The 16,105-nt window shown below is 35.9% G+C and overlaps 1 protein-coding gene across 1 annotated transcript in view; it reads left to right on the top strand.

Annotated features, from left to right (window-relative positions):
• The window catches only part of LOC149789587 (uncharacterized), a 102,458-nt gene that overhangs the window by 17,373 nt on the left and 68,980 nt on the right, over nucleotides 1–16,105 (top strand). Inside the window, exons 2-3 of the mRNA XM_089972921.1 lie at nucleotides 3,047–3,670; nucleotides 7,344–7,555. Coding sequence (XP_089829047.1) covers nucleotides 3,047–3,670; nucleotides 7,344–7,555 — 836 coding nt within the window. The remainder of the gene's footprint in view (nucleotides 1–3,046; nucleotides 3,671–7,343; nucleotides 7,556–16,105) is intronic.

Below are 16,105 nucleotides of genomic sequence, written 5' to 3'. Positions count from 1 at the left end.
TACACAAGAGAAGCTCTTATCTTGTTTTCTTGGAAATTTGTTTTTGGCTAGTAGAGTGTTGGTTCCTTCTTGTTTGCCCTTCCTTATGAATTGACATTATGTTGTAATTTTTTTGGCAAAGTTAAATCCCTCAAGGGCAAATTTGGTTTTTTATTCAGCTTGCACTTTTCTAGCTGAATTTTATAATAATGATAATAATAATAATAATAATGTGGACTTAGTACAGTGCCTAATCTTTAAAAGCTCTAAGTGATTTACGGAATTAGATAACACATAAAATACATATACATTGACAGATTACAAAAACAAACACCATGAAATTGTAAGACAAAAATATGCTGGCAGTAATAAAGGAAGTAAACATTATTAAGTCCTTCAGTCTGTTCTTACAGTATAACCAGCCTTGAGCTGTCCACTGAACAACTCATTGGCTCTGCCTTAGTGTGGACAACTTTTCAGAACCTTGTATCTGTGTTTGCCCTTCTATATTATTTTGCAGTATATTGATGTAAGCATTGATAACCTAACTAGTTTTGAGTGATTTCAGGGCTGTTAAAATTTAGGTTAATAACCAAACATCTATGAACAGTTTCAAATTGCATTCTTAGCAACCAGACATTTAAACTGCAAATAGCTGTCAAGCCATGTCAACTCTATAGGTTATCATGTTGGAAAGGGTGTGGGTTGAAATCCTACCATTCAATGAACCTGGGTTGGCTGCTGTGATGTGTTAGAATCATACCATTCAATAAACCTGGATTGGTTGTTGTGGTGTGTTAGAATCCTACAATCAACCTGGGTTGGCTGTTGTAGTGTGTTAGAATCCTACAATTCAATCCACCTGGATTGGTTACTGTTGTTTTTTAGGATCCTACCTTTCAATCAACTTGGGTTGGATATTGAGCATCCAACTAAATGATTGGTTATATTTGAGCAAACATATAAATGATTGGTTGTCTTTGAACAGTCATCTAAATGATTGGTTGTCTTTGAGCAGTCATCTAAATGATTGGTTGTCGGCAATCATCTAAATGATTGGTTGCCTTTGAGCATCCAACTAAATGATTGGTTATATTTGAGCAAACATCTAAATGATTGGTTTTCTTTGAGCAGCCATCTAAATGATTGGTTGTCTCTGAGCAAACATCTAAATGATTGGTTGTCTTTGAACAGTCATCTAAATGATTGGTTGTCTTTGAGCAGTCATCTAAATGATTGGTTGTCTTTGAGCACTCATTTATATGATTAGTTGTCTCTGAGTAAACATCTAAATGATTGGTTGTCTTTGAACAGTCATCTAAATGATTGGTTGTCTTTGAGCAGTCATCTAAATGATTGGTTGTCTTTGAGCAGTCATCTGTATGATTGGTTGTCTTTGAGCATTCATCTAAATGATCGGTTGTCTTTGAGCAAACATCTAACTGATTGGTTGTCTTTGAACAGCCATCTAAATGATTGGTTGTCTTTGAGCAAACATCTAAATGATTGGTTGTCTTTGAACAGTTATCTGAATGATTGGTTGTCTTTGAACAGTTATCTAAATGATTGGTTGTCCTTGAGCAGCCATCTAAATGATTGGTTGTCTTTGAACAGTTATCTAAATGATTGGTTGTCTTTGAACAGTCATCTAAATGATTGGTTGTCCTTGAGCAGCCATCTAAATGATTGGTTGTCTTTGAACAGTCATCTAAATGATTGATTGTCTTTGAACAGTTATCTAAATGATTGGTTGTCCTTGAGCAGCCATCTAAATGATTGGTTGTCTTTGAACAGTCATCTAAATGATTGGTTGTCTTTGAACAGTTATCTAAATGATTGGTTGTCCTTGAGCAGCCATCTAAATGATTGGTTGTCTTTGAACAGTCATCTAAATGATTGGTTGTCTTTGAACAGTTATCTAAATGATTGGTTGTCCTTGAGCAGCTATGAGTATGATTGGTTGTTTATGAGCAGCCATCTAAATGATTGGTGCATGAAAGGTTTTGCAGTTTACATACAGCTTTCATTTTAACACTACTCATCATAGACCACAAGAGCTTAGGCGATGATCATTAGAAGTTTCCAGTACTGAGGGCATAACTATGTTGAGAGTTTGAAATTCATGGCAATATCACACTGCCTTTATGAGCAACTAATGTTGATCACATGACTTATAATGGTCACTTGATATGAGGAGACTGGTGTAGATGATATCTTTTGGTAACTGCATACAATGTTCCACTTGACCGTAATTCAAGCCCCTCATTCCTGTTTAGTGTTGGTCTCTGTAGTCATATTTCTGTATGACAATTATAAGTCAGGTGATTAACATTTATTGAAATTAAGACTGTCCCATTCATACATACACACTTCCACACAAATTAAGACTATCCCATTCATACATATGGTGATTAGCAGCATCCGTCTAAGAAACAGAAGTGAGACGAAACTGCAACTACTGAACAGCCACCATTAATGTTCACTATTGACGAGAGATTTTCCTGGTCAAATTAGCCTCTTGTAATGCTTGTTTCACTGATGTACTGTTACATTGATGCAATGCTGCAATGTGCTGGCCTGTAACTCATTACAATGATGCAATGCTGTTATCTGTTGGCCAATAACTCATTACAATAATGCAATCAGCTGTCCTATAACCTGTGCTATCTCCCTGATCTTTTTTGCATACAATTAATGATTGGTTGAGATTTGACATCCATAGATGTGACTATCTTGGTCCATATGTTTGACATCTTCATACAGAAGGTTCCAATTAACCCGAATACGGAGCTTGGTGACAATAAATATATAAAGACAGATGAGCCACCACACACTTCCTATAATGTTGCTAATGTATGTATTGTACATTTCTGTTCAGATTTAGGTGAGATGGAAAAAATATAATCTACATTTACAGTTTGTGTATGTGCACGATTTTGTAGTTAATATGCTTTCTCAGCATATAATTGTATATTGTGCCATAACAAAGTCAATAAACAATATTTAGCATAATTAATCATTGATGTATTTGGCTATACACATTTATCTTTGTTTTTTATTATCTAAGCTTCAGATCAGTTGTTTAGACTTCAATGTCTCGTAAAGCTCTTGACTGGTCAAACTGAGAGGCCTGAGGACAGTGGTGAGCAGAAAGGACATACAGACCTTATATATCAAAGAGAGACAATTCTTGATGAATTGCATGGTCCAGTCCATTACAGTGGCCATGACGATGATGCATCAACCAACAAAGAAGTTGAGGCAAATAGTGTTACCATTCAGAAGAGTGGAAGACGTGTAACCACTGACCAAGAAGCTGATATTAACAAAAACCAGCCAGAAGGATCATCTTATGTCAATGCGGATCAAAGACCTCCAGCTCTGGAGATGGGTGGCATTACTGATCAGGAGAGTAAAAGTCTTGTAACCAGTAAAGATGATGCAATGATGGAATTCCTTCAGTTGGTCAATGAGAAGGCAGACAAGATGGAGAAGAGTTTAGTAGAGTATGCAACATTGGCAATGTGGGACTTTGCAGGCCAATATGTATTCTACACTACACACCAGACGTTTCTGACGTGTCATGCAATTTATCTATTGGTCACAGATCTTAGTAAGCAGGTCACAGATCTTGTGGAAGATGATGAATGCTTCTTTGATACAGAGGGAGTAAAACTGTGTAAAGTTCAAGGTAATGTTAATCCATTCCTAGGAAACTGGAAGTAAAACTCTGTCAGGTTCAAGATAATGTTAACCCATTACAATTATCCTGACAGTAAGATCTTAGCTTACATTAATTTGGGGAATATAAATGTATTGAATACTGTATGTATTAATAAATATTACTGTGTGGTTCCATGCTAGATTTATCAAAAAACATAACCTGAGAAAGATTTTTTCTCAGTTGATTCATCCACTTCATTGCATATAATTGATTTCAATGTTAAATGGTTCTCAGGCACAGTGTATCATACTTTGATGTCTGTCCATCCATCTGTGTGTTGATATTTGGTTTCAACAAAATAAGTTAGTAATAGTCAGTTTGCTGTGTAACATCACAATCTTTGGGGGATAGCTGTCTTTTTGTCCTTGTCCTTGTACTTTGTAATATCACCATCATTGGGGATAGTTGTCACTTAGTCTCAGTCAGTGTACCATGTAACATCACCATCCTTGGGGGATAGCTGTTACTTAGTCCTAGTCATTGTACTGTGTAACACCACCATCCTTGGGGATAGCTGTCATTAGTCCCAGTCAGTGTACCATGTAACATCACCATCCTTGGGGGATAGCTGTCTTTTAGTCCTAGTCCTTGTACTGTGTAAAATCACCATCCTTGGGGGATAACTGTTGCTTAGTCCTAGTCAGTGTACTATGTAACATCACCATCCTTGGCGGAGAGCTGTCATTACTCCCAGGCAGTGTACCACGTAACATCACCATCCTTGGAGGTTAGCTGTCACTTAGTCCTAGTCCTTGTATTGTGTAACATCACCATCCATGGGGGATAACTGTTACTTTAAAATCCTAGTGTTTGCACCTTGTAACTTCACCACCCTTGTGGGATAGATGTTACTCTGTCCTAGTCTTTGTGCTGTATACCTTCACCATCCTTAGTGGATTGAATTCAGTTGGGTAAAATAAGGACCTCCTGATTTCTGGGCTCCAAAGGACACAAGTTAAAGTCAGTGTGACTTGGATACAAAAATTGATTTCCTCACAATAAACTTTTGTTTTAGACAACATACTGTTATTGAGGAACATAACCATCCTTTGGGAATAATAATAATAATAATGAGGACTTTATATAGCGCCTAATCTTTACAAGCTCTAAGCGCTTTACAACATTAAACAACACCAATAACATAAAAAACATATATAATGATATGATTACAAAAACAAACACCATGAAATTAGAAACCATAAAAAAACATGCTGAAAATATTTAAGGTAGGAAACATTATTAGGTCTTTAAGTTTTTCACTTTGTACTGTGTAACATCTCCATCCTTTTGGGATAGCTCTCAATTAGTAGAACTAAGTGAGAGCTATCCAGTGTACTGTGCAACATGACCATCCTTTGGGATAGCTGTTACTTAGTCCTAGTCCTTGTACTGTGTAACATAACCATCCTTGGGGATAGCTGTTACTTAATCCTAGTCCTTGTAGTGTAACATCACCATCCTTGGGGATAGCTGTTACTTAGTCCTAGTCATTGTACTGTGTAACATAACCATCCTTGTGGATAGCTGTTACTTAATCCTAGTCCTTGTACTGTGTAACATCACCATCCTTGGGGATAGCTGTTACTTAGTCCTAGTCATTGTACTGTGTAACATAACCATCCTTGCGGATAGCTGTTACTTAATCCTAGTCCTTGTACAGTGTAACATCACCATCCTTGGGGATAGCTGTTACTTAGTCCTAGTCATTGTACTGTGTAACATAACCATCCTTGTGGATAGCTGTTACTTAATCCTAGTCCTTGTACTTTGTAACATCACCATCCTTGGGGATAGCTGTTACTTAGTCCTAGTCATTGTACTGTGTAACATCTCCATCCATTTGGGATAGCTCTCAATTAGTAGAACTAAGCGAGAGCTATCCAGTGTACTGTGCAACATGACCATCCTTGGGGATAGCTGTTACTTAGTCCTAGTCCTTGTACTGTGTAACATCACCATCCTTGGGGATAGCTGTTACTTAGTCCTAGTCATTGTACTGTGTAACATAACCATCCTTGCGGATAGCTGTTACTTAATCCTAGTCCTTGTACTGTGTAACATCACCATCCTTGGGGATAGCTGTTACTTAGTCCTAGTCATTGTACTGTGTAACATAACCATTCTTGCGGATAGCTGTTACTTAATCCTAGTCCTTGTACAGTGTAATATCACCATCCTTGGGGATAGCTGTTACTTAGTCCTAGTCATTGTACTGTGTAACATAACCATCCTTGTGGATAGCTGTTACTTAATCCTAGTCCTTGTACTTTGTAACATCACCATCCTTGGGGATAGCTGTTACTTAGTCCTAGTCACTGTACTGTGTAACGTAACTATCCTTGCGGATAGCTGTTACTTAATCCTAGTCCTTGTACAGTGTAACATTACCATCCTTGGGATAGCTGTTACTTAGTCCTAGTCCTTGTACTGTGTAACATCACCATCCTTGGGGATAGCTGTTACTTAGTCCTAGTCATTGTACTGTGTAACATCTCCATCCTTTTGGGATAGCTGTTACTTAGTCCTAGTCATTGTACTGTGTAACATAACCATCCTTGTGGATAGCTGTTACTTAATCCTAGTCCTTGTACAGTGTAACATTACCATCCTTGGGGATAGCTGTTACTTAGTCCTAGTCATTGTACTGTGTAACATCTCCATCCTTCTGGGATAGCTCTCAATTAGTATAACTAAGTGAGAGCTATCCACTGTACTGTGTAACATAGCCATCCTTTGGGGATAGCTGTCACTTAGACCTAGTCCTCCTACTAAGCAAGAGCTATCCCAGTCTGTTTTGTAACATCACCATCCTTGGGGGATAGATGTCACTTAGTCCTAGTCAGTGTACTGTGAAACATCACCGTCTTTGGTGGACAGCTGTCACTTAGTCCTAGTCAGTATTCTGTGAAACATCACCGTCCTTGGGGGATAACTGTTACTTAGTCCTAGTGCTTGCACCGTGTAACTTCACCACCCTTGTGGGATAGCTGTCACTCTGTCCTAGTCCTTGTACTATTCAGCTCCACCATCCTTAGGGAATAGAATTCAGGCAGGTAAAATAAGAATCTGCTTATTTCTGGGCTCCAAAGGACATGTAAAAGTCCATTTGACTTGGATACAAAATTTGATTTCCACACAATAAACTTTTGTTATAGACATACTGTTACAGGATATCACTGGCCGTTAACATGGTGACCATTCAGTGACTCACTATGCTCTCTGTGGCCAGTAAACTCTAATTAGAATAAAGGCCCAGTTATACTTGGTCCTTAACTGCAAGAAGACTGTATGATTCTCTGATGAAGTGGGGAATCCTTGCTATAAGAATGGACTAGGGATTTATTAACAGTCACAAAATCATATGGAAGTAAATGCCAATTCATTGATTTAATATCATTTTATATATTTTATTGTGATGAAAAGATCCATATGTAAAATGTGTTTGAGCTTGTCCAGGCATTTAGTTCTGGAAAAGTTAAGTGGAAAGTGAGGCGCAGGACCCTTTTTAATTAATGTTGATATCTGTTTGAATTTATTCTTTTAGAGTAGAAAAAGATATATGATATTCAATATTAAATTCCTAATAGTGTTAATACGTCACCAGTCAAATTTACTTCGACCTGACTTTGCTCATTTCCAGATCTGGTTGAAGTTTGGATGAATTCAGTACATTGTTGTGCTCCATCCCCCATAGCCAAAATGCCAGTAACATCACCAGCAGCTGACATTACCACGGCATCACCTGCATTGACATCCCATGTAGCTAGTACCTCAGCGACCTCCACTGATGTCAGTAATGCAGTGATTCCACCAGTGATCCTTGTTGGTACACATGTGGACAAAATACGACAGGTAGATTTAAATGTCATTTAAAATACATTAGTGTCTCTAGTTTGCATACTTTGTCTGCATGGCTTGATGTGTTGTCTGTATAAGTCAACAATTATGCAAAAGTGTCCTCGGTTTGGATACTTTGTCAGCATGGCTTGGTGTTTTTGCTGTTGAAGTCAATATGCATTAGTGTCCTCAGTTTGGATACTTTGTCAGCACGGCTTGATATGTTCTCTTTTGAAGTCAATATGCAAAAGTGTCCTCAGTTTGGATACTTTTTCAGCATGGCTTGTTGTTTTTGCTGTCAAAGTCAATATGCATTAGTGTTGTCAGTTTGGATACTTTGTCAGCATGGCTTGAGGTGTAGTCTGTAGAAGTCAGTATGCAATAGTGTCCTAAGTTTGAATACTTTGTCAGCATGGCTTGAGGTGTAGTCTGTAGAAGTCAGTATGCAGTAGTGTCCTAAGTTTGAATACTTTGTCAGCATGGCTTGAGGTGTGGTCTGTAGAAGTCAATATGCAATAGTGTCCTCATTTGAATACTTTGTCAGCATAGCTTGAGGTGTGATCTGTAGAAGGCAGTTTACAATAGTGTCCTCAGTTTTAAATGTCATTTAAAATGCAAAGGTCACATTAGTTTGGATACTTTATCAGCATGGCCATCTGTCGGCCTGTCAAACGTTCTTGATAGAGACAGATAGCTAAATTACTATTAAGCCAAACCTTATGAGGATTAAATACTAATTAGATAATCTTGATTGAGTCGCCAAGACCAAATTACATTGTCAGACTCTTTAAAAAAAAACTAAAAAATATTAAACTGAAAAACCTGCAGAAACAGACTTTTTTGTGTGAGTATAGCCAGATTTATAATCTGAGAATTGGTTAACATCAGTACTTAAATCCTGAATGCTTTCATACTTGTTTCCTGGAAATATGTTCGTGACAAAATAATTACAATCCTGTAAGAAGAAAATAAAGCAGCATCTTTGCTATTAACACAAAAGTTATGTTTTATTTTTTAGAAATGTTTTAATTCAAAATATGAACGTTTGTCATAAAATGATAAAAAATGATTATGACTACATAGGGAATTGTGGTAAGAAAACTAATTTTAGCACAAGAATGAAAGTTTTTTCTAATTAATAATACTGTTAATGAAACGTTATCCATTTCATTTCCTAAACCACTAGTTGAAAATTTACCAAACTTGGTATATACTGTAGGTTGAGGCGTCATCTGTTGTCACTTGGTCTGCCCATATGCACTTCTCTTCCTAAACCACTTGCTGGAAATTTACCTTACTTGGTATATACTGTAGATTGACAATCCATCTGTTGTCAATTAGTCTGCACTTATCGACTTTATTTCCTAAACTGCTAGGTGAAATTTTACCAGTCTTGGTGCATACTGTAGATTGACTCTCCAGCTGTTGTTAGTTGTTCTACCATTATCCACTTTTGTTCCTAAATCACTATGTCAATTTAACGAACTTGGTATATACTGTCGGTACACAGTGAGTTGACTGTCTGTTGAGGTCCCTGAGATCGGGTCAGAGGTCATGTGTGGAAAAGTTTTAATTATAGTCAATATGCTTTGTTATGTGAAATTTACTATTTTTGCACTCTGCAGTGAACAGAACGAAAATGAACGATAGACGTCAAACAAGTTAAAAAAATCGCATTATCAGTTCAAGTGTTGGGAGGTTTCGAAAATTTCAAAAGGGCCCCAACTTTCCTCAAAACGGCACCAAAGCAACAATCTATGTGTCTATTTACTCAAATTGTACATAATACCCAATAAACATGCATGAGAACAAAATGATAGTCAAATTTCAAGTGACGTGTGACTGTATTTTGTGTGTGTACATTTTGCGTGTGACTGTATTTTGTGTGTGTACATTTTGCTTTCTTCTTGCAGAGCGGGGGAGGGGGAAACTTGTTCCTGCCCTAATGGCTTCTCATGTATATCTTGTACTACTTCTTCTGACATCCATTCACAGGATTATAGAGGTGTGATTTAAACTTGAGATTTTTAATATAAGAAGGAACCATGCCATTTCATTTCTTATTTGAAATAAAAATATCTTTTGATGAATGTAATAACAAAATTTATCCAGTTTGGAGAGAACAATCTAGCCCCATAAATTAAATAGCCAGTTCCTTGCAGTATGCGTGTAGTTAAAGTTGAACAAGTATTGATAGTCAGCATTGTGACTGGGTAATTACATGATTTGTAAATTCAAACTTTGCTCATTTTCTGTTGTAAAAAGTGGATGTCAACTGGAATTGTCTGTACCTTAGATTGCTTTGAATAAGGTGAAAGTGTAAACATATTCCAAAATAAGTCGATCAACCTTCTCTATATGTACAGAACAGAAAAAACATTTTTATTTTATTTTTTTATGGAAATCAAGATCACTTGATTCTTGAAATGGTCTCTGATTGTAAATCACGCATGATGTTTCAGTCTTTCCATGGATTGTCATCATCCATTGACTATTCAAATTTCATTCAGTAAAATTAACGTTTACTAGACCATAATTTGAGCTACATGTATTATGTGCAACATGCCAAATGATTTGTGTGATAGAAATGCACTTTTCCCAATCTGAAATTGACATCTTCTGGTGCTAACATTTTATAGCACTGTTTACAATGGTCACTGCCTTGATTTTTGATGAACATCCGCTGAACCAAGTCTTTATTAGGGAGAGACCATTCAAGTTTCTAAAGGGAGGAGGGGTAAGTCCTTGAATTATTTTATTCTGATTTGTGGTATAAAATAGAACACTGCAATACCTTGCTTTGCTTGAAACAAACTTCTCTTTTCATAAATGAAATAAAAACAATTCCGCAGTTGAAAATAATAATTTAGCCCCATACAATTAAACGACCAGTCCCATCACTACATGTACCTTCAGAATTGAACTAGACGGTAGTTGTGTATATGTATATTAGGTATCATAGCCATTATTGCTTAAGGACTAAACACGTTGACATATAAGTGTAAATTCCACATTTTCTTTTTTGTTGTTTGTGTTTTGTTTTGTGTTTGTCCATACCTCGGAGGATTACTTTTCATATTTAAACAGTAGGATAAATTCATTTTCATGAGAAGCACATCAAGGTGGGCCTCCTGTCAAGTCAGCGCATAAATTTTGTAAATGTACAAAATATACAAGACTTCTCAAATTAATTTGTATTGTCCATATATATGATTCAGATAGAGATGACTGATTGTTGAAATGGTATTTGATTATCAATCACTTATGATGTGTTGTAATTCCATGAGTAGTCTTCATTGATTGGTTGATCAAATGTCAATCAATGATGCTACTCATCCGCTCCACAATGGAGATGCTATTGGCATACCAGCCAAGGAACTGTGGCGATTTGTTAGTATTTTATTACTCCGTCATGGAGCAGAAGTGGAGGGATTAAGTCCCCCACTGCACTGCATGGGGTTCCGTAAATACATGTGAGCTGTTCTGCTAGTGGGCTGGATATATGAATTAGTGCTCTTAAGGTATTATGTTGGGGTAAGTTGTTGTTGCTGTTGTGGGGTTTAATGCCCTTTTTCAGTGGCCAGTATTAATGGTGGAGGAAGAACCCGGGAAAGAACCACCAACCCACAAGAAGCTACCAGAAAGCTTTCTCACATACCCACACTGGCTGAATCTGAGACTCGAACTGGCACAGACAGAGGTGAGATGGCAGTGATCCATAATGGAGAGTGCTTTAGACCACTTGGCCACTCAGGCCCCCTCCTAAATGAGGTACATGTAAAATGATTCTCATTTTACTAGAAAAAAAATAGTTTAAAAAATGTGTAGATTGTATGTTTTATTGTTTGGTCATGGACTGAAAGAGAGTGTATCTAGGTGTTGGGGTTGAGATTGGGTATCAAACATGATAACAATAATTAGACATTTGGCATTAGAACTCAGTCAAAAATTGATTAAAGAAATAACACTAGCATTAAACAGATGTCAGGGTCCACTGTCCAAAGCATGGAGAATGCTTAAGGCTTTTTGACAGTAGCTTAAAGTTTTGGCTGAAGTGGCAAGAATTCTGATGAACTTGGACAAAAACAGTAAAAATAAGTACATGTAGTGACTTTTCCTTGTTTTTGGTGCACAACATCATGATTGCAAAACATCCGAATTGGGCACCACCCTCTCAAAAAGCTCAATTCAAGGTGGGATTTGTCTCAAAAATTGCTCTAGGTAATTCCTGTGAAATGACATAACAATTCAAACACTATTCAACATACATTTATCTCAACTGTATTTCTTTTCTTAGCAATTGTACTATATTAAAACACAGCCAGATGTTTCATTCAGATAGGGTTTGAAACTAGCATCTGTCTGACTTATTTTGTTCAACTTTCACGATAATTCTGACACACCTTGATTAGTGTTTAATGTGAAAATTCAGCATTATTGCCACAAAGTACTTGTACTGCTCATTTAATGGTCACTTGTATGTAAAATTTCTCCATTCCTTCGTATCTTGTCTGTTTGGATCAAGTTACATGGGTAGACACTTCCATTATGTCAGATAGTGAATACGCTACTTTCAATTTGGATTGGTGGCTATTGAATAAGCTACTGTCACTTGGATTGGTAGCTGTTGAATAAACTACATCTACTTTCAATTTGGATTGGTGGCTGTTGAATAGGCTGATGGCTCATTTAGACTGATGGCTGTTGAATAGGTTACTTACATTTCAGATTGGTAGCTGTTGAATAAACTACATACATTTGGATTGGTGGCTGTTGAATAAACTAATTACATTTTGCATTGTTGGCTGTTGAATAAACTACTTTCATTTGGATTGATGGCTGTTGAATAAACTAATTACATTTCGGATTAGCAGCTGTTGAACAAACTACTTACATTTCAGATTTTTAGCTGATGAAAAGGCTACATTCAATTCAGATTAGTGGCTGTTGAATAAACTACTTTCATTTGGGTTGATGGCTGTGAATAAACTACTTTCATTTGGGTTGATGGCTGTGAATAAACTACTTTCATTTGCATTGTTGGCTGTTGAATAAACTACTTTCATTTGGATTGATGGCTGTTGAATAAACTAATTACATTTCGGATTAGCAGCTGTTGAACAAACTACTTACATTTCAGATTTTTGGCTGATGAAAATGCTACATTCAATTCAGATTAGTGGCTGTTGAATAAACTACTTTCATTTGGGTTGATGACTGTGAATAAACTACTTTCATTTGGATTGATGGCTGTTGAATAAATTACTTACATTTGGATTGGTGACTGTTGAATAAACTAATTACATTTAGGAGTGGTGGCTGTTGAATAAACTACTTACATTTGGATTGGTGACTGTTGAACAAACTACTTAACATTTCAGATTTGTGGCTGATGAAAAGGCTCCATTCAATTCAGATTAGTGGCTGTTGAATAAACTACTTTCATTTGGATTGGTGACTGTTGAATAAACTAATTACATTTAGGAGTGGTGGCTGTTGAATAAACTACTTACATTTGGATTGGTGACTGTTGAACAAACTACTTAACATTTCAGATTTGTGGCTGATGAAAAGGCTCCATTCAATTCAGATTAGTGGCTGTTGAATAGACTACTTTCATTTGGATTGATGGCTGTTGAATAAACTACTTACATTTTGGATTGGTGGCTGTTGAATAAACTACTTATATTTGGATTGATGGCTGTTGAATAAACTACTTTCATTTAGACTGATGGCTGTTGAATAGGCTACTTACATTTGGATTGATGGCTGTTGTTGAATAAACTACTTACATGTTGGATTGGTGGAGGTTGAATAAACAACTTACATTTCATATTTGTGGCTGTTGAATAAACTACTTATATTTTGGATTGATTTTCCGTTGAATAAACTACTTACATTTGAGATTGGTGGCTGTTGAATAAACTACTTTCAATTTAGATTGGTGTCTATTGAATAGGCTACTTACATTTCGGATTGGTAGCTGTTGAATAAACTACATACATTTTGGATTGGTGGCTGTTGAATAAACTAATTACATTTAGGATTGATGGCTGTTGAATAAACTACTTACATTAGAATTGGTGATTGTTGAATAAACTACTTATATTTTGGATTGATGGCTGTTGAACAAACTACTTACATTTCAGATTTGTGGCTGATGAAAAGGATCCATTCAATTCAGATTAGTGGCTGTTGAATAGACTACTTTCGTTTGGATTGATGGCTGTTGAATAAACTACTTACATTTTGGATTGGTGGCTGTTGAATAAACTACTTACATTTGGATTGATGGCTGTTGAATAAACTACTTTCCTTTGGATTGATGGCTGTTGTTGAATAAACTAATTACATTTTGGATTGGTGGCTGTTGAATAAACTACTTTCATTTGCATTGTTGGCTGTTGAATAAACTACTTTCATTTGGATTGATGGCTGTTGAATAAACTAATTACATTTCGGATTTGTGGCTGATGAAAAGGATCCATTCAATTCAGATTAGTGGCTGTTGAATAAACTACTTTCATTTGGATTGGTGACTGTTGAATAAACTACTTACAGTTTGGATTGTTGGCTGTTGAATAAACTACTTACATTAGAATTGGTGACTGTTGAATAAACTACTTATATTTTGGATTGGTGGCTGTTGAATAAACTACTTACATTTCAGATTTGTGGCTGATGAAAAGGATCCATTCAAGAACAAACTACTTACATTTCAGATTTGTGGCTGATGAAAAGGATCCATTCAATTCAGATTAGTGGCTGTTGAATAGACTACTTTCATTTGGATTGATGGCTGTTGAATAAACTACTTACATTTTGGATTGGTGGCTGTTGAATAAACTACTTACATTTGGATTGATGGCTGTTGAATAAACTACTTTCCTTTGGATTGATGGCTGTTGTTGAATAAACTAATTACATTTTGGATTGGTGGCTGTTAAATAAACTACTTTCATTTGCATTGTTGGCTGTTGAATAAACTACTTTCATTTGGATTGATGGCTGTTGAATAAACTAATTACATTTCAGATTGGTAGCTGTTGAACAAACTACTTACATTTCAGATTTTTGGCTGATGAAAAGGTTACATTCAATTCAGATTAGTGGCTGTTGAATAAACTACTTTCATTTGGATTGGTGACTGTTGAATAAACTACTTAGATTTGGATTGATGGCTGTTGAATAAACTACTTTCATTTGGATTGATGGCTGTTGTTGAATAAACTACTTACATGTTGGATTGGCAGAGGTTGAATAAACTACTTACATTTCAGATTTGTGGCTGTTGAATAAACTACTTATATTTAGGATTGATTTTCCGTTGAATAAACTACTTACATTTCAGATTTGTGGCTGTTGAAAAGGCTACATTCAATGCAGATTAGTGGCTGTAGAATAAACTACTTACATTTTGGATTGGCTGAAGTTGAATAAACTACTTACATTTCAGATTTGTGGCTGTTGAATAAACTACTTATATTTTGGATTGATGGCTGTTGAATACTCAGTAGGCTATGATCAATCAGATTTGTGGTTGTTGAATATGCTACAAACATTTTGGCTTGGTGGCTGTTGAATTGGTTACGTTCAATTCAGATTGATGGCTGTTGAATAGGCTACTTACATTTTGGATTGGTGGCTGTGGAATAGCCTACTTATATTTCGGGTTGGTGGATGTTGAACATGCTACATTGTTACGTTTAGGCTCTTACAAAACGTAACAAGAAAAGAGTGAAGACAGCAAACAAATAATTTATTTCCCTTGAAAAACAAGGTAAAAATGGGAAAAAAAACTTAATGGTTTTACGAATCAAATCCAAAAATAATCCAAGAATAAAAGAAATATAAGTTCTAGTAATAAAAAGTCCTAAAGAAACTAAGTTAAATCCCAATGAAATCCAAAATGGAAGGTGATGACGTATGCTGTGGTCAGTGTCATACTGATGTGTCAACAATTTATTGTTGAATCATCACAGAAAATAATATTCCAGTGTTTGAATTCTTTGTAAATTTCGATAACTGTCCTTGTCCAAGAATTAACTTAGAGCACAAGTATTTCCCGGGAAATTTAATCTCTTGGAATCCAAATAATTTGAAGAAAACAAAATAATTAGCCCAAAAAACTGGTCACAACATAAAATCCTTTGAGTTCTCAAGTGTTAAGGCAAGAATGACTATTCTTTCTCAATACGTCAATAATAACTCTAGCTACGGCACAAAACAGATGGTGGCTATTGAATAGGATACTTTCAGTTTGGACTGTTATTGAAAAGGCTACTTAAAACTGTTATTGAAAAGGCTACTTAAAACTGAGGACACTATTAAGTTTGATGTTTATTGTTTACTCTGGATTGAAGTGATCAGTGTCAGCCCTTACAGCCAATCAGACTGAAAGTGGCTTACTCAATGAATGACATATCCTTTTATTAATTTAAAATTCAGGTAATATTGGATTAATTATTTAATTTATTATAATTCGGTCTAAATAAGATATTTTATGATCAGAACTTAGAATAAAAGTCATCAGCTGTATACATTAAGTTATTTAAAACTTTCATA

The sequence above is a fragment of the Sinohyriopsis cumingii genome, chromosome 10, assembly GCF_028554795.1.
Source record: "Sinohyriopsis cumingii isolate HCF-2022 chromosome 10, ASM2855479v2, whole genome shotgun sequence".
Taxonomy (NCBI): Eukaryota; Metazoa; Mollusca; class Bivalvia; order Unionida; family Unionidae; genus Sinohyriopsis; species Sinohyriopsis cumingii.
This window is presented reverse-complemented; position numbering and strand designations above follow the sequence as displayed.